Source organism: Phoenix dactylifera, chromosome 2 (genome assembly GCF_051530095.1).
Source record: "Phoenix dactylifera cultivar Ajwa chromosome 2, Ajwa_hap1_PhDact_Kaust_v1.1, whole genome shotgun sequence".
NCBI classification, from domain to species: domain Eukaryota; kingdom Viridiplantae; phylum Streptophyta; class Magnoliopsida; order Arecales; family Arecaceae; genus Phoenix; species Phoenix dactylifera.
The window spans coordinates 11,481,906-11,500,466 of record NC_143191.1 but is presented as its reverse complement, the minus strand read 5'-3'; the positions used below and the strand labels follow the sequence as shown (position 1 = coordinate 11,500,466).

The 18,561-nt window shown below is 38.5% G+C and overlaps 1 protein-coding gene across 2 annotated transcripts in view; it reads left to right on the top strand.

The window, feature by feature from the left end:
* SPPA (signal peptide peptidase) overlaps positions 1-17,697 on the top strand; it is a 34,665-nt gene extending 16,968 nt beyond the window's left edge. Inside the window, exons 8-13 of one of the 2 annotated variants that reach the window (XM_008806197.6) lie at positions 958-1,027; positions 2,341-2,495; positions 3,883-3,988; positions 15,506-15,593; positions 15,667-15,810; positions 17,135-17,697. In XM_008806197.6, coding sequence (XP_008804419.3) covers positions 958-1,027; positions 2,341-2,495; positions 3,883-3,988; positions 15,506-15,593; positions 15,667-15,810; positions 17,135-17,365 — 794 coding nt within the window. In that variant the 3' untranslated portion in view covers positions 17,366-17,697. Of the gene's footprint in view, positions 1-957; positions 1,028-2,340; positions 2,496-3,882; positions 3,989-15,250; positions 15,404-15,505; positions 15,594-15,666; positions 15,811-17,134 lie in introns of those variants that run through there. The other variant, XR_015975083.2, reaches the window with a different exon arrangement.
* Positions 17,698-18,561: the final 864 nt, after the last annotated feature.

The window sequence follows — 18,561 nt, the reverse complement described above, 5'->3', positions numbered from 1 at the left end:
TGAGATAAAATAGCCAACAACAAAATAAGTGAACTGTTCTCTTACCACTTGGGGGAAATTGTAATATTTTATTTTCCTTCAAGCGATTGACTACTGATATATTATTTTTAGTCATAGAGACATCTTGATAGCAAGAATTGTTTGTTTCCTTTATTTTGTTTCCTGTTTTCCCATGTCCATGTCTCTCACATTTCTTCTTTTTTCTTCATTAGTGATGTTAAACACCATCCTGTCTACTAATATTATTGAGCAAATGTGAAGATTTTACTTAAAGTGTTTCTTAGGTACTCCAGTTTCCTCATTATCTAGAACTTTGCACCCTGCAATGTTATTTCATTTGGTTTTTCCACCTGCTTCATACAACTATGCTTGACCTGTATCCTTATCTCCACCAAAAATGAAATTCATTAGCCTATTCGGGTAGTCCGAGATCATCTTGACTCTTGGTGTTCTATTCTGGTGGTACAGGATTTTCCTGACACAGCTTTAGTATCTCAAGGGAGCTTCCTGAGTTCTCCACATAATAATTTTTTAACTTTGCTGCAGAATACCTTTAGCATGAAGCTGGCCTATGGGGTTGTAGTAGATTCTGTTATCTTTTTATAAGTCTACTAATAGACAATCTTCTTGACAGAAACCAAAATGCATAAACAATTCCTAAAAGATAGTTAACATACTCTACTCCAAAAAATTTACTTATTTACCACCAGGGTTTGCTGGTTGCTTGTACATGTCATTGAACAATTTCATAGTCCATTCTATGATCAGTTCAACGTTAACACCAGAAGCATTATGCTGAGTTTATCGAGTAAATTATTCTACAATCTTTGTGGAAATTAAATACTAGCCAATACTGTTTTATCTTAAGAAGTGTTCTGATTTTCATCCTTCAGAATTGTTCTTCATGTTCTAGTCCTTTGTTTTCTAGGCTTTGAATTAAGCAGTTTCTTCTTTCAGACACAAAAAGGTATAAAGCTGTTATCTTGCGAATTGACAGCCCTGGAGGTGATGCTCTTGCTTCTGATTTGTAAGTGGTAATTAATAACTTGTATATCTTTTCATGATTGACATAGGACTTGCATAAACTAGAAGCAATACTTCTTGATTCCACAATTCATCTTTAACAGTTGTGTCATATGCTGTGTCTTTTCACCGGACTTGGTCTAGTTTTGGTTAGTAGGAGAATTATGGCTCTTTTGCATCTTGTTATGGTCATTGGACTTGATTTTGTTGTTATTTCTACACCTTTCATTTTTCAAATTTTGCGATTTTTTCTTGTATCAACCCCTGCCCCCTCTTGTGCACGCTGGAAAAAAAGAAGTAAAAACTACCACCTAAGACACTTTTCCCTACTATACAAAGTGTAATTGATCATTTCTTGGATTTCCACTTACTGCAAAAAGAGGTAATGATTTAACTTTTCATAATTGTTCCTTAAAACAATGCTTTGCTTAATATCCTTGACCTACATTTTGGTTACATGCGTGGTTCTAGATGCATTTTCATTTTGTTATTATGCATGCTACATTTCTCTTGTGATCTACGTTTCAGCTTGATTTTTTAGATAGTTACTTGATAAAGTTGGTTCACAAATTCTAAGGCTAGATATCAAATTACAGAAGGGACGAACAAAGTGCACAATGTGAGAGAATATCAATCCCAAGTCAAGGATGCTTGCAAGTAAGCCTAGATGAGTCAACTTATGGGAGCTGATATTCGATGACAAAAGTAGAGGCAGATTTTGCCTTTATTAGAAGTGTTTCAACATTTTAGGGTGCTTGTAGTGGCAAGGATGCCTTGAGCTATAAATGGTCATGGAAAGCTTGTGCAATAGAATTGGACTAAGAAGGTGGTGACCAAGGTTTAAATCTGCAACAGGTTTCCATATTAGATTCATTGTGCTGTACTGATATCTTTTGGTACATTGCGAACCTATGGTGGAAGAAAAAGAATAGTAAAGATCATAACTTCTGATAATGGGAAAAATTGAAAAGAAAGAATAATGAAAAAAAGAAACTTAAAGCCTTATTTTGATGTGTTTTTATTATAGATGTTGATGTGTTTTTTATTATAGATGAAATAATAACTCTAGCACGGATGTTGACATTTCTCATTCCTTAGTGGATTTAAAACATGTGCAAGAGATGTATAAATGGGTTCATATGCGCATAATGCAGTCTACTCCTTGTATTATTTACTCGATACATGTAAATCTTCAGACGTCTATGCATACTTATTTGTTCTCTTAATGTCTGATGTTGGTTTATGCTTAATGTTAACAAATTTTATTGAAATTTTTATACTCCGAGAGTTAAATGGTTGTGTTTTTGTTTAATTCAGGATGTGGAGGGAGATCAAGCTTCTTGCTGCCTCTAAACCTGTGATTGTATCAATGTCTGATGTTGCTGCAAGTGGTGGATATTACATGGCTATGGCAGCAGAGACAATTGTTGCTGAGAATCTGACTTTAACTGGTTCAATTGGAGTAGTCACAGGTGAATTTGATGTCTTGATATTTCTTGTGGTTAATTTACTGAGATGCTGCTACCCTAGGATATTGGAATTTCTGTACTTGACTGGCCTTTCTTTTTGTGGGTAATTTTTGTGCATCTAAATATTTTTGGTCGAAAAATTACTGGGGATAAAATCATTATCTAATCTGTGAGATTATGTTTCAGTCTAACCATAGTAGGACCTCTTTAATGTTTTTTTTGTAATCATACACCGTATTTGCTATTTGGGTACTATTTTTACCTATTTCTTATGCGATTATGTACTTGCTTTATAGTTGACTTTTCCTTTCTTTTTTATTTTGAGATAAAAGGAGAGAGGGTCACCTTGTATTTAAAATTACCTAGGTCAGAGTTCTTGGGGATACACCACCCAAGACTCGAGCGTGAGACTTCTGCTTCTGAGGTGAAGGAGGATGTCCCTGCAGCAATGCCCAATTTAACTTTTATATATATATATATATATATATATATATATATATATATATATATATATATATATATATATATATATATATATATATATATATATTGTGGCTCGAGTCTCACTTTAGTCCTTTTCTATGGAAATCAGATTTTTGAAATATGAACTACAATAAAGGGAGTTATATATTGCTGGTTTTGTTTTGAATCGCATCATGTCCTACCCAGCTCTCTCTCTGCACCCCCTTCCCAATCTTTTCTTTTTTCGGTCCCCTTACCAGACGGATCCAAATCCCACCACTGTATTAAAGCAAAAACAAAGGGCATCATGCTACACAGGTTTTTTATTTGACTAGAATATTCCAAGTGAAATATGACGCAGACTTTTCTGTTGATTGAAGACCAATACCTTCTTCAAGTATTATTTTAGAAGTGGTAACTTCTTGAAGAACAAGTGGAAAAAATTCTTGTGGGCCTAATATTTGAGTGGATTACTAATAAGTGGAACGAGGAAGACCAGCTGATGCAGGATCAATTAGGGATAGTCTGCAAGGGCATAGGTGCATTAAGGAAAAGGATTTAATGAGGATTGAGGTTGATTAGATTGTTTGCTGCCTTTAACTTGTATATGGGGCTGAAGTGATCAATCTTTGAGATTGGGCTAATAAAAGAATCTGCAAGGTTTCTGTAACTAAGGTGCACACAAAGTTCATCTATACTTACCTTTCTTCTTTCTTTGTAACTGAGCTGATTTTGATAAACTCATTGTTGGTATACATTTAAACAACCCACATTGTTGAAATCTGTTGAATGACATGGTAATACCTTTCCTTGCTAAAAGCAGATTGTATGTGATAATCTAAGTCTGCTTAGAGATTTCTATCTTTTATCTTTATGCTTGAGTACTTGTTTTGCAAGCTGTGGATTCTGACACACTAGAACTTAACAGGGAAGTTCAGTTTAAACAAGCTTTATGAAAGGATTGGCTTCAATAAGGAAATAATATCGAGAGGAAGATTTGCTGAGCTTAATGCTGCTGATCAACGTCCACTTAGGTATCTGTTGCTTTTATAGTTACCAACTATTGTTACTATTCATAAATCATACCTGATGAGAGGAAACAAAGTTAAAAACAAAAACTAAATCCATCATGCTTCCCATGTATCTGCAGTGAACTATATCTTATATGGTGCCATTGCAGTATGACAGCTTTAACCCCAGAAGAACAATGGGCCAAGTAAATGTTTATTGGTCTAAATATCAACTAATTCGTCCGGTAAATTTTTCAGTTTTGGGTTAGGTAGGTGCTTTGGCCAACAAGATGACAGGTGATGATCCATAGACAGTAGTGAGAAAGCTCAAGAGCCATAGGGTGAACAGTGCAACAAGCTCTAACTAACTGGTTCATGATATGAACTGTGTGTGCATTGTCTGAAATTAAGGCAGGCAAGGCCATCCACCAACAGAGGCTATTGAGTAGGCTTTATGAGCAAAAAATTGGTCAAAAGAATATCCACTATTGTCTGAATAGTCCGTGTATCAAAAGATAGACATATTGAGCTAATAAAGTTGAATATACATTACTTCTTCATAACCAATAACATAAGATGAAAAGCAGATTTAATTTACTTTAAGCATCTAAGATGTTTCAATCTGAAAATGTTGCTTTCGCTTAGCAATCACAAAGGCATAATATCGTTATTAATTATGTTTTCAATATGAATGGCTGAAGTTACTGCCAAAGAAGGTACCCCTGGTCATCCTGCACTCATGTTAAAGATGCACTTTAAATAATGATTTAAAACACCAATGTGGCAATAATTGTAGTCTTCGTAGAGTGACAAAAGTTATACAATGGGACGGACACCAAGTAGATAATAGCATTATCATGACATCTCGAAATGCCTCAATTTTGAGGACAGCATGATGAAGCAACTCAAATCTTGCACTAGGTGTTTGCCATAGGCTGTTAATAGTATAATGTATGATAGAGATATTGTGGGAGGATAAGGAAGGCTAGGAGGCTTCTTGTAAACTTCCTGAGAGGTCACTTAGAAGAAAACATCAGAGTCAGTGCCATAATTTTGACTGAAGCCATGGGATAGTAGACAAATATTATGAAGATTTCTCATTTCATTATAGCAAATTTTGTAATTCTTAGGTTCAATTGAGACTAAAGGAAAACCTTTCTGGAAAGGAGGGGAAGAGATGGCAGTTGTGAGATTGCTCAAGACTGTGAACCTTTGGGTGCAGTTCTCTTGGTAGGCCTAGAGAAAATGATTAATTGCAGGATGAGTACAGAGCAATGAAAAATAATTGTTCCATCATTCATACAAGATAGTTGCTATGGGGAACCAAATTGTTGGTAGAATCTGAGAATTTAAAAAATTTGGGGCATGTGTTGAATTTAGCAAAATGAAGGCATTTGCCTGTGGACTAGAGGCGTGTCTGTTATTGCTTTTGCTTGGAAGGGCTTTTTGTGAAGCTTTCACTGGAGATACTTTGAAGATAAGAACTTTTTCACTTGTTTGATGTTTGCTAACACGACATGAAAGCATTTCCTAAATATATTTGGTTTTCAGGATGATTGTTTATAATCTGGAAGGCTTAAATCTAAATTAGTTGATTCAGTTTTACCTAATTTATGTGCACCTTAAGCAAGGCAAACTGATTGTTCTTGGGGAAATAATTTATGGTTTTTCATGGAGCCAAAAACTAGTTTTTCTAGCTCATGTGAAAGGAAACTATTTAGCTTATCTGAGAAGCACTTGTTGTTGAATGTTACCAAACACTTCTTTTTGAACAAGTTCTTAAAAAAAACAACAATTTAAAAAAAAAATCAAGAATTGCTCTTCTTTAAGCAAATACCAAACAAGCTCTTCATTTAGTTAATGTTTTTTTTAATCTTTCTTTTTCATTGTTTTAGGCCTTTGGGTAGTTCCGTTCAATTGAAAAACTAACTTGCATCCATATCTAGGATTTTACGAGGAAGCACCTACGAATTTCATATATTGAACTCGAATTTGGCATGACTGTATCTGCAAACCAATCAATATGCTAGTTTATACAAAAATGGAACTTCTGCAAGTTCTGCTAGCAGCTGATCCTATGTTTCTTATCTGCATAAAATCTTTGGAGTCTATTTACACCTAAGCTCTAATCAAACTTCTTCACTTTTTGGCTCTAAGCTGTAATGAGTATAACATTGCATGAGATTCTGCTGCAGAAAAGGCACTTCTAGTGAGTAGGGATCTATTGAAGATCAATAGATGCATAACTATGCAGTTTTGGAGATTCTGCTTGTGCACCTTTACATTTTTCAGTGGCTGAAGCATTAGCGACTTACCAAGACTTAGGTCAAGCCATTCTATGACTCGTTTGCTTCCTGTTCCCTTGTACTATAATCCCCAAAGTATAATGTTGCCTAGGCACCTGACATGGATGTGACTTTACTATTTGACAATCTTGCTTACCGTTCCCTTGTACTATAATCCCCCAAGATTAAATTATTGTTTCATTATTGTTATACTAATATAATAATACATTACTATATTATATTATAGTATATTATGTCTTATCATATTATATTGTATTATTATATTATACATATAATATTATATTGCATTATAAAAATACATCATATTTTGTTATATTATTATTACATATATTATAATAATTTATTATATTATATTACATTGTAATGATACATTACATTACGTTACGTTACTTTATTATATTATATTATATAATGTATTGTATCATATCATAATATATTATACCATTTTATGTTATACCATCTTATTAATGCTATATTGTACAATATTATATTACACTATCTTATAATAATATTATATTACATTATGATATTATATCACATTATATTCTATTTTAATAATATTATTCTATGTAATAATAATTTAAGATATAATAATATGTAATATTACATTATATTATACTATTCTATATTATTCTATGCAACGTTCTTTATTGTCATTTTATTATACTAAAAACTTTTTTTCAGTTTCGTTATAAAACAATGTTAAAGTTTCATAGCACTTTAGAAATATAGTTATCAAACAACAAATAGCGTTTTGGCAAAGCTCTATTAGTGACAACTATACTTCTCCAAAATTCTACTAGCAACAACAATGCCAAACAAGGCCTTATTCTACAATGAAAGATCATTTTAATCCATACAAAAGTACTGCGATGTAAAATCAAGCATGCAAAGAGAACTTCAACATGAACCATTGCAAAAGCTTGGAGGGACCGACACTCCACATTGTCTATAATACATTGTCATCCCAGTGAAAGTTAAAATGAGGCTTGGACTACACTCGTAAGTCCTAACTAGCTTAGCTAGCCTGCTATTGCACGTACAGATCACAATGTTGTCGTACGTAGGCTTAGTCATGGGATAAAATAACCCATCCTACTTCAATTTTTTAAAAAGGAGTCTGAGCTCTGGGTTGGTTTCTCTTTCCAAAAAATAGACCCATTTTTTGTGTAGGTTGGGGTTGAAGGGGTGGTTAGGGATGGACAAGGATAGCCAGTGCTGCATTACTCAGGAAGCCTGGTGGGGACACAGACCACCGTTTCCAGCATGTGTATAGGCGTCGCCGGCGTGTATAGCACTTTGGCTGCTCTAGTTTTATTTTCTTATGTATTTTTCGTTTATTTATTATGTATTTTCGTCCTTGTTAGTTGTTGACTTGTTATGACTGTATTTAGCTATGTTGTGGGGATCATGGGTAGTTATATGATGTTTTGTGGGAATCATGGGTAGTTACATAGAGGGGGCTATATATGAAACCCTCATGTCTATTGTTGTAGTCAGGATATTTTGGATTAAAAAAAAATCGTTGCTTTGACATCTGGTGGACTCCAGAACTCCCCTCTCCTCCTTTCCCCTTCTTATTTTCTCCTTTAAATCATCTGTCCCGCATCAGTTTGGTATCAGAGCCAGGTTGGGCTTTGCCTCTGTGCCAACGCCCCGATCCTGTCTGTCTATTTCCCTTCCCTTTCTTTCACTGCCATTTTCTGGGCTGCAGTGAGACAGTCGGCAAAAAAAAAAAAAAAAACAGAAACCTTTGCAGCTGGTCTTCCACATCCATTCTCAGCCGGTTCTTCTTCCACAGAAGCACCACAAAGTGTATGGCAGAGCACCGCCGGATCCCAGGATTCCGGTGGGCACACGAAATCTAGGCGATAACCCGACCCCGGACGCCGGAGCGAGCTGATGGACCACGGGTGACTCCCTCTGTCAAAAAGAAGAGGAGCATCACTGCCCTTCTTTCAGATCTGTCCCTCGGACCCGCCGAAGCGCCTGCCGGCCACTGCGCACACGAAGAGAGACGGGAAGACATCTCTAGTGCGAGGAAACCCAGTGCCGGAGCAGGTGACCGGTCGCCGGCCACCACCACAGACCACTGAGATCCACCCGCACTGCTAGCGTGGACTTCGGCACGATCGGCCGCCGGGAACTGCCAGCAACCGTGGGCGTGAATCTCGGCACGCTCACTTGAAACTGTTGGAGAGTTTCAAGTGGGTAAACAGGTAGACTCCAAACCCGTTAACCTTCGGTCAGTAACCCGGATCCGTTCCCAAAAAAAAAAAAAAAAAAGGAAAAAATAAAGGGGTCACATGACCCTCACGTGAGTCTCGCACGTGACTATCACACGTGACAACTCCAGACGCAAGCACGTGACTTGCGCGTGCTGTTCAAAAAAAAAAAGAAAAAAAAAAGAAGAAAGAAAGATTGTACCTGTCGTTCGACGGAGAAGAACCCTAGATCTAGGGTTCCGCCACCACTGCCGCCGTCGACGCATTGCTGCCACGCCACCACCGCCGCTGTCGCCGCTCTTACCACCGCTGCTGGCGCCGATCGTGGGATCCTTGTTGCTGCCGCCGAGCCGCCTCTCCCTTCCGCTACCAGGCCCTTCTCGCTCGCCGACGCCGCTCACCTCAGCGACCGCATGCACCGCTGCTTCAGTCACACCGCCACCCTCCCCTTCCCCTCTTTTTCATCTTCTCCGTTTCCTCCACCCTCCACCGACCCTTGAGTTCTTCCCATTTTCTTCTCCCTCAGCTCACTAAAACCCTTCTCCCTCCCATCTCACCGAAGCCTCTCTTTCCCCGCGCCACCACCTCCACTTCCGTTGCCGACTCCATCCTCCGCCCTCGCCGCTTCCTTCGCTCCCCAAAACGAAGATCGCCACCCTCCGACATCGCCCCTCTCTTCTTCCCCCGTGTCTCCCTCAGCCCCTTTCCCCTTGCTCAGAGGGATCCGAAGCTAATCCAAAAGCTTCGGGTCCCCTATAAAATCCTACTTTCGGGCGAGCGGGCCGGCTTAGTGTTTGGCCCGTTGTCAATTGAGCCCGGCCCATTGTCTTGCGGGCCCAGCTTTCAGGCCCTGTACCTGGATCCAGACTCTGCCGTGAGTTGGGCTTCCACAACGATACTGCAGTCAGCCATCTTCCAGCAGCATCTTCTACAAATCGTCGGGTTCCGGTTCTGCATCCTATACTCTGACATCCAAACTCATCCACTGATTCAGATCTGTAAGAAGAGGTCGTATCTTTCCTTTAAATAATTTTTTCAGCCTTTCCCTATAAACTAGTTTATCTTTAGATTATTATTGTTTTCACTTCATGTTGTCGGTTTGATATAGGACCTTAATTTCATAAAAGCCTATGCCCCTTGAAAAATACACATTGAGCTTTACAAATTATTCTCAAATCCTCGAAAGGCAACTAGGAAATCTTACTTGAATCTGGTGAAACCCAAATCAATTTGAAAGACCCCACTTTCATTACATTAACCTGCAAAGATTTTGCATGATCCAGACCAAGGATAGCAGTACCTAAGGTCCTGATATTTTGTTATCACTTGTGCTAATTCGAAGATAACTGAGACCATGTCAAAAGTCGTCTTTTATTCAAGATTGTTGATTTTATTCTGAATGTTAATTATATATCTAGGAATTTTGAATTCTAGAGTATGACAACACGCAGCGGTACATCTTACTCACATGAGATGTCGACCAACCCAAACCAACAGGTGTTAGATGCCATAGCAGCATTAGAAACCAGATTAGGGGCAAGAATCACTGACCTTGAAACTAGGCTAAATACTCGCTTGACTATGGCTGAAAATTCAATCACCAACCTCCAAGTTACTCACAACGATGGAGAGTCTGAACTTGGTGAGTTTGAACCGCCCCGCCCCAGAGGCCTTGGGCCACAACACCAAAGGGACTATCTAAGAGCACGTGAGACACCAGATGAGCATGTAATGCGCAGTATTAAGATCGATGCACCAAGTTATGATGGTCGTCTCGACCCAAAAGTCTTCATTGACTGGCTCGCTGATATGGACCATTACTTTGAATGGTATAACCAGTCTGAAGATCGCAGAGTTCGTTTTGCAAAAAAGAAGCTCATTGGTCCCGCAAAGTTGCATTGGAACACAATAGAAAATATGCTTGCTAGAGCTAGACAACCCCCTGTGGTACAATGGGATGAAATGAAGGAGAAGTTAAAAGAAAAATATCTCCCAACATCCTATAAGAGTCGCCTGTTAGATCAGTGGCAACGACTGATTCAAGGAAACAAACCTGTGTCTGAGTACATAGCTCGCTTTGATGAGTTCTTCATGCGATGTGATGCACGCGAGAGTGTGGAATTGACCCTTTCTAGGTTTAGGTCCGGATTGCGAGATGATCTACAAAAAGAGCTTATTCTACGCGAGGTCAACTCATTAGAACATGCCTATCAACTTGTCCAAGACATTGAGCGTTATACTAATAAGACAACCTTTAGGCGATTTGATCTTAAGGAGACCAATTATAAGTTCACCCATGGTAGTCAAACTAATACTTGGAGTAAGCCTAATAATAGAAATCAAGCGACCGAGTCCCCAAAAATTATTGATCAAAAGAATAAGGGAATTTTAAGTGAACCACCCAAAATTTCTCGAGATCAGTGTTACAGATGTTTTGGTTTTGGGCATAGAGCTAGTCAATGTTCTACTAAGAAAACACTGGTCATCGAAGAAGATAGAAATGATGAAGAGAATGAGTTGGTCCACGAACCAGAGATAGACCCTGAAAAGTCCGATGAAGGTGAGGAACCTGGCTCACTTGAGGGTTCCACTCCTTTAAGCGTTGTTAGGTGTGTCCTTACACAACCTAAACAAGAAGATGATGACTGGAGGCGCCGATCCATATTTCACACCTATATCAAATGTGGTGAACATAACTGTAAAGTTATCATCGACAGTGGGAGTAGCGTCAATGTTGTATCCACAAGAACTGTCAACAAGCTACAGTTAAAGACAGTGCCTCATCCTAACCCTTATAATGTGTCTTGGGTGGATAAAACCGCTATACCAGTTACTGAGCGTTGTCTAGTCCAAATCAACTTTTCTGAATATAATGATAAGGTCTGGTGTGATGTTATTCCCATGGACGTTGGACACATCATCCTTGGTAGACCGTGGCTTTATGATTTGGATGTAACCATTTATGGCAAATCCAATTCCTGTTCTTTTGTTTACCAAGGAAAGAAAATTCGACTAAACCCATTACCTCCTAGGCCTTCTATTGCTGGAAAGAAGGATGTGAAGGTTGAAAAGCGCCTTCACATCATTAGTCCTAAGGAATTTGAGAAAGCAGCAGCCCAAGAATCCATAATCATTGTGTTAGTGTCCAAAGAAGTTGTTCCTGATTTTCAAGTAGATTTCTCGAAGGAAGTTCGTCAAGTTCTGGAAGAATTTAAGGATCTCTTTCCTGAGGACCTTCCTGATGAGCTTCCTCCTATGCGTGATATTCAGCACGCCATAGACTTGGTTCCAGGGGCGACTCTCCCGAACTTGCCTCATTATAGACTCAATCCGATTGAACATGCTGAATTGAAACGGCAAGTTGATGAACTATTCCGAAAAGGGTTCATCCGAGAAAGTCTTAGCCCGTGTGCGGTGCCCGCGCTTCTAACGCCCAAAAAAGACGGCACTTGGAGAATGTGTGTGGATAGCAGGGCAATCAATAAGATAACGATTAAATATCGATTTCCAATACCACGATTGGATGACATGCTTGACATGATGGCAGGTGCCACTATCTTCTCCAAAATTGACCTTAAGAGTGGTTACCACCAAATCCGTATCCGCCCTGGTGATGAATGGAAAACAGCTTTCAAGACCAAAGATGGGTTATATGAGTGGCTAGTCATGCCCTTTGGGTTGACAAATGCACCTAGCACATTTATGCGAATTATGACCCAAGTATTAAGACCTTTTATGGGAAAATTCCTTGTAGTTTATTTTGATGATATCTTAATATATAGCAAAAACAAGGAACAACACCTGGAGCACCTACGTTTGGTCTGCAATTCCCTAAGGAAAGAGAGTCTATATGCAAACCTTAAGAAGTGTTCATTTATGACTGATCGTGTAATCTTCTTAGGGTTTGTTGTATCTTCTGAGGGTGTTTCAGCAGACCCACAGAAGGTCCAAGCTATTCTTGAATGGTCTGAACCCACTACATTATTTGAGGTGCGAAGCTTCCACGGCCTAGCTACCTTTTATAGGAGGTTCATTAAGAATTTTAGTACGATCACTGCACCGATTACGGATTGTATCCGAAAAGGTGAATTTCATTGGACCGTTGCGGCCTCAAGGGCATTCCAAGAGATCAAGACTAGAATGACTGAAGCTCCGGTAATGCGTCTTCCAGATTTTACTAAAGTTTTTGAAGTCTCTTGTGACGCATCTGGTCTAGGTATAGGTGGAGTCTTAAGCCAAGAAAGACATCCTATCGCATACTTCAGTGAGAAGCTGAATGATGCCAAACGAAAATATTCCACCTATGACAAAGGATTTTATGCAGTTGTACAAGCGCTGCGTCACTGGCGTCACTATTTATTACCTCAAGAGTTCGTATTATATTCCGATCATGAAGCTTTGAGGTACTTGAATTCTCAGAAACGATTGAGTTCACGACACGGAAAGTGGGCTGAATTTCTTCAAGAATACACCTTCATGTTATGTCATAAAGCAGGAATTGACAACAAGGCAGCTGATGCCCTAAGCCGACGTGTCGCATTACTTTTGTCAGTAAGCATAAAGGTTACTGGATTTGATCGTATGATTGCCGATTATGCAACTTGTCCAGACTTCGCTGAGATCTATGCTAGTGTGTTAGAAAGTCACACCAGGGACAATAGTGACTACCTTGTGGTTGATGCTTTCCTGTTCCGAGGAAACAAGCTGTGTATCCCTCAAACATCCATTAGAGATTTTCTTATTTGGGAACTCCACGCGGGAGGAATAATTGGCCATTTTGGTAGAAATAAGACCATTGATATGGTCGAACAAAGATTTTATTGGCCTAGTTTAAAACGGGATGTTGCAAAAATTGTTAGTCAGTGTCGTACTTGTCATCTATCCAAACAGCGCAAACAAAACACTGGCTTATATACACCCCTTCCTGTCCCAGATCGTCCTTGGCAGGATATTAGTATGGATTTCGTGCTAGGGTTGCCAAAGACTAGAAGTAAGCATGATTCCATTCTCGTGGTAGTGGATCGGTTCTCTAAAATGGCACATTTTCCTGCCCACTTTCAAGACTTCTGACACCTCCAAAGTTGCGAGGATCATCTTTGATGAGGTCGTTAGACTCCACGGGCTTCCAAAATCAATAGTGACTGATAGAGATGTCAAATTTGTTAGTTATTTTTGGAAGACCCTCTGGAATTTCATGGGTACAAAGCTTAAATATTCCATAGCCTATTACCCTCAGACAGATGGGCAAACTGAGGTGGTCAACCGCAGCCTAGGAAACCTTCTACGATGTTTAGTGGGTGACCACCCGGGTAATTGGGATCTTCTCCTATCCACAGCTGAATTTGCCTACAATAGCTCTGTGAACAGGACCTCTGGTTTGAGTCCTTTCGAAATTGTCTTAGGCTATGTTCCGCGAAAACCTGTTGATCTTATCCCAGTAGCACCTAACAATAGAATCTCTGAGACCGCTGAGTCCTTTGCGCAACACATGCAAAATTTACATAAAGAGATTAATAAGAAAATTGAAATCAATAATGCGAGATATAAAATGGCCGTTGACTTACGTCGACGTTATCAAGAATTTCGAGTGGGTGATGATGTAATGATCAGAATCAGACCTGAACGGTTTCCACCAGGAACCGTTAGGAAATTGCACGCCCGAAGTATGAGTCCATACAAAATTCTGAAACGGGTTGGATCTAATGCATATGTGGTGGATATTCCAAGTGATTTTGGGATTAATCCAGTTTTTAATGTAGAAGACTTAGTTGCCTACCGAGGTCCGACAACTATTCCTACCGACCCATTCAATGAGCCTGACACTGACCTCACATCCAACTTTGAGACCATATCTCCTGCTCCTGCCTTGCCTCCTGTACCTATTTCTCCACAGATCACAGACACAGTGGAACAGATTTTGGACGATCAGATTGTCAGTACACAGAATGGTGGTTATCAGCGATATCTGGTCAGGTGGCATGGTCGACCTCCGTCAGATGATACTTGGACTAGCAGAGATGAGCTTCAGCGACTTGCTTCAGACCTGTTGGAGCATTACCAGACATCCGTTTCGCCAGAGGCGAACTCCTCTCAGCTGAGGGGAGTTGGTGGGGACACAGACCACCGTTTCCAGCATGTGTATAGGCGTCGCCGGCGTGTATAGCACTTTGGCTGCCCTAGTTTTATTTTCTTATGTATTTTTCGTTTATTTATTATGTATTTTCGTCCTTGTTAGTTGTTGACTTGTTATGACTGTATTTAGCTATGTTGTGGGGATCATGGGTAGTTATATGATGTTTTGTGGGAATCATGGGTAGTTACATAGGGGGGGCTATATATGAAACCCTCATGTCTATTGTTGTAGTCAGGATATTTTGGATTTAAAAAAAATCGTTGCTTTGACATCTGGTGGACTCCAGAACTCCCCTCTCCTCCTTTCCCCTTCTTATTTTCTCCTTTAAATCATCTGTCCCGCATCAAAGCCTGGAGCAGGTAATGATTCCAGTTGTCTAACAGCAGTATCGCTTGCTGAAATTTGCTTCTTTTGGCGGAAGTGTGATTGAGTAACAATTACTCTAAGCATTAATCACCAATCAGTTGGACAAAGTATTAATATTTTCAGCACTTCCAATGATGCCTGCTAGGTTTTCCTTTTTTTCTGCTAGAATTATCTATGGCAGGGTTTTAGATTGCAGAAAAATGAGACTGGAAATTTAGATTACCAGTAAACTGTATGAAGTGTTATATTTGGTCAGATCTGCTCAGCCCTAGGAATAACCAAGATGAAGGAAGAGCTGCATTGTTTGCGGAACCTTAAGAGCAGTGCCTATCTTTGACAACTTTACTAGTTCTCATCTAACATTTAAAATAAGATACGGTGACCTTATTCAGTCAGGGCAGGAATCTTTGTAAGACTCACCTCACATTTCACAGCTGGAGTTACCTATTATGCTTGTGTTTTCTTTCTTATGCAGATTAAATTAGAATTAAAATATTTTTGGTTCTTACAGACCAGATGAAGCAGAACTCTTTGCAAAATCCGCACAGAATATTTACAGACAATTTCGAGACAAAGCAGCCTTTTCACGATCAATGAGTGTAAGTATAACATATTTTTTGATATGTGTATCTCTCAGTCATATCCTCATCTAAATGATTCTTCTGTGACCAGGTAGATCAGATGGAAGAGGTTGCTCAAGGAAGGGTGTGGAGTGGCAAAGATGCAGCTTCCAGAGGTTTGGTCGATGCCATTGGTGGGTTCTCCCGAGCAGTTGCTATTGCAAAACACAGGGCAAATATACCACAGGATAGTCAGGTCTCTAATTTCTTTCTAGATTTTCATTACTTTTTCTGCATAATAAAATTTGATCAAGGTCAACTGGTTCTGGAAATCGCTTACTTCTGATTTGAGTGTCAGACTAACAGTAGCAAAATTTAGTTGATAGAAAAAAAGCAAATGAACTGAATGATATACTAGGTAGTTTCTCCATATGAGTGATTAACAGCTTTCAGAACACGAGCTAAAAATTCTGCAACAAGCAGCCTCCCTTGGGCAGTGCTGAAAATCAAGGACGTAAGATAATTCATAAACTATATGATGTCCGGTTGTTGATACTATAGAGCTACTTGATAATATTTACTGGCTTGTTGTGTTAACATCTTTATTATTGGCACTTCTTATCATAATGACGGTAATCTCCAAATAACTAAAATTTCTCATTTTATTCTTGATTTTTTGCTTGGAAAAATGATTTTCAAGTTATTGTTTCACAATTGAATAAACTGAGTACTGTTGAATGATTCATCAATTTTGATGATTTGTCCACAAATTGTTTGTGATATTCAAGAAAGCATATTATTAATCCTATTTATTACTTCTACTGGTTCTGTGCACTCTTTCCTATGCTACTGTTACTGTGTGCATGTATGTATGTATGTAAAGCGATGACTTTACATCACTGAAAGACTTAATGTTGGTGGCTGAAAAATTCAAATTTAAACCACTGAATGCATTCTACAAGACCAAACATATCTACATATAAAATTAACATGTTTTGGAGGCCTCTTGCTTATGTATCGAGACCTCCCTTGCATAATGTTTTAGTGACACAATAATGTGTGTTGATTGTGAGGCACCCTTGACAAATAGGCAAGGGCCTTCTTAAGCAAGTTGTTTTTTTTGCACATTTTAGGCCCTCGTGGATTACGTCCCATAGTTTAGATTTATATTTTTTCAGCCACTAGAACATTGAGCTTTACAGTGGATGTAAGTTGTCTCTTGACTCCATTTATTATAACTGCATCCTATGTTTAAATATAAATATAATACCTTAATTCGTCTTTTTTGTTTATTTTTGTAATTATTATCCAAATATTTCCAAGCCTTTGTCTTGTACCCCACATATTTTCTGAACTCCGAATCTTTGCCCCGTCTAAATTAATCCTAATGCTGAATTTGGGACTCTCCATTAATTCCCATTTTCATGTTTTGAATTTACGAAGGATTAATGCATTGATTTTCATCTCAGTAGTCGTGACTATATGTTTATGACATGTCTACATAGAAATTGGAATCTTAGATACATTATGTCTTTCTAATCCGATTTAATAAATGTCTTTTATTCTGAATTTGAACCCAGGTTAAGTTAGTTGAGGTGTCAAGACCTTCGCCATCTTTACCAGAAATATTAAGTGGCATCGGAAATTCCTTATTTGGACTGGACCAGACGGTGAAGGGAGTGTTGCAAGACCTGACATCCGCTAATGGTGTTCAAGCAAGAATGGATGGCATCCTGTTTGAAAGTTTGGAAAATGCATTAGATGATAATGCGATCTTCAGACTGATAAAGGAATACCAAAGCTCATTCTGATTTGGACCGACCAGTTTTTTTCTTATTCTTTACTAAAAGTGATGGTTATTGAGCGGTATACTGAAACGTTTAGGATTATGCACAACTTTTGAGTAAACAAATCAGAAGTTATACTCAGTCAGGAAAAAGGAAAAGGGAAAAAGCATGCAATTCACATACATGAGATTTGTTGTACTCATTGTTTTCTTGACAATGATACTTCAAATTTTATCTTTTAATAATTTTTAATTTTTAATGCCGCATTTGGAATTTGTATACAGATAAAATACTTTGTTGTATTAGAGAGGTAATACAATATGAAAGAAATGCAATGAAAATACTCTGGCTTTAAAGATCTTGTGATTTTTTTTCTGCTGTTGTCCATCTTCTCTTCCAGATGCTTCCTGCTGCTTTTTTTAATAAAAAAATTGAATATAGAATTATCCCATTTGTCCAAAGAAAATTGCGAAATATCCAAGCTGGCTTGACTGATTATGAGAAGAGCAGAAAAGAATAGTTAATCCAGATTGAACATTCTTAAACAAATCCTCCTATGGCTGGCCCTGACTTGTCGAGCATGAGTGCAGAGCCTGCGCTCTATTTCAGGCCTTCGCGGGCTGAGTTGCTCCATGCGTAGGGCCACACATGACCTTGAAACCAAAATGCCTTGTCCTCACCATTCACAAACACTGGCGACGTGGTTGCATGATGCGATAAGGTATACCTTTGTATAAACATTTTTTTTATCTAGGAAAAGCATTACTCTTAGGGCGTTTTTGGTTGGCGATTGGAATCGAAATCAGGATGGCTACACCTTCCGACGTGTTTGATTTATGATCGAATTAAAATCAAAATTGGAATAAAATTTGAATATTGGAAATCAAAATTGGAATAAAATTTGAATATTGGAAAAGAGTAGGGATTAGTTTTGGGGGATTGGGACATTTTCTATTTTAGAAATGGTAATAGAATTTTTCTCAATCAAACGGCTGGAGTAGAAATTATTTATTTTTATTTTTATTTCAGAGTTCAACTCTTCCAATCAAATATACCCTTAATTCTTCCGATAATGACATCAGAGAAGTATGCCATCTCATAATTTGAAAAATCAAGACTCGAATTGTTGCAGGTATTGCCAAGACAATTAGTTCATTTATTATCACATGATATCCCAGCCATACGGTTTGCCTATCTTTTCCATATCTAGTATACTGGCG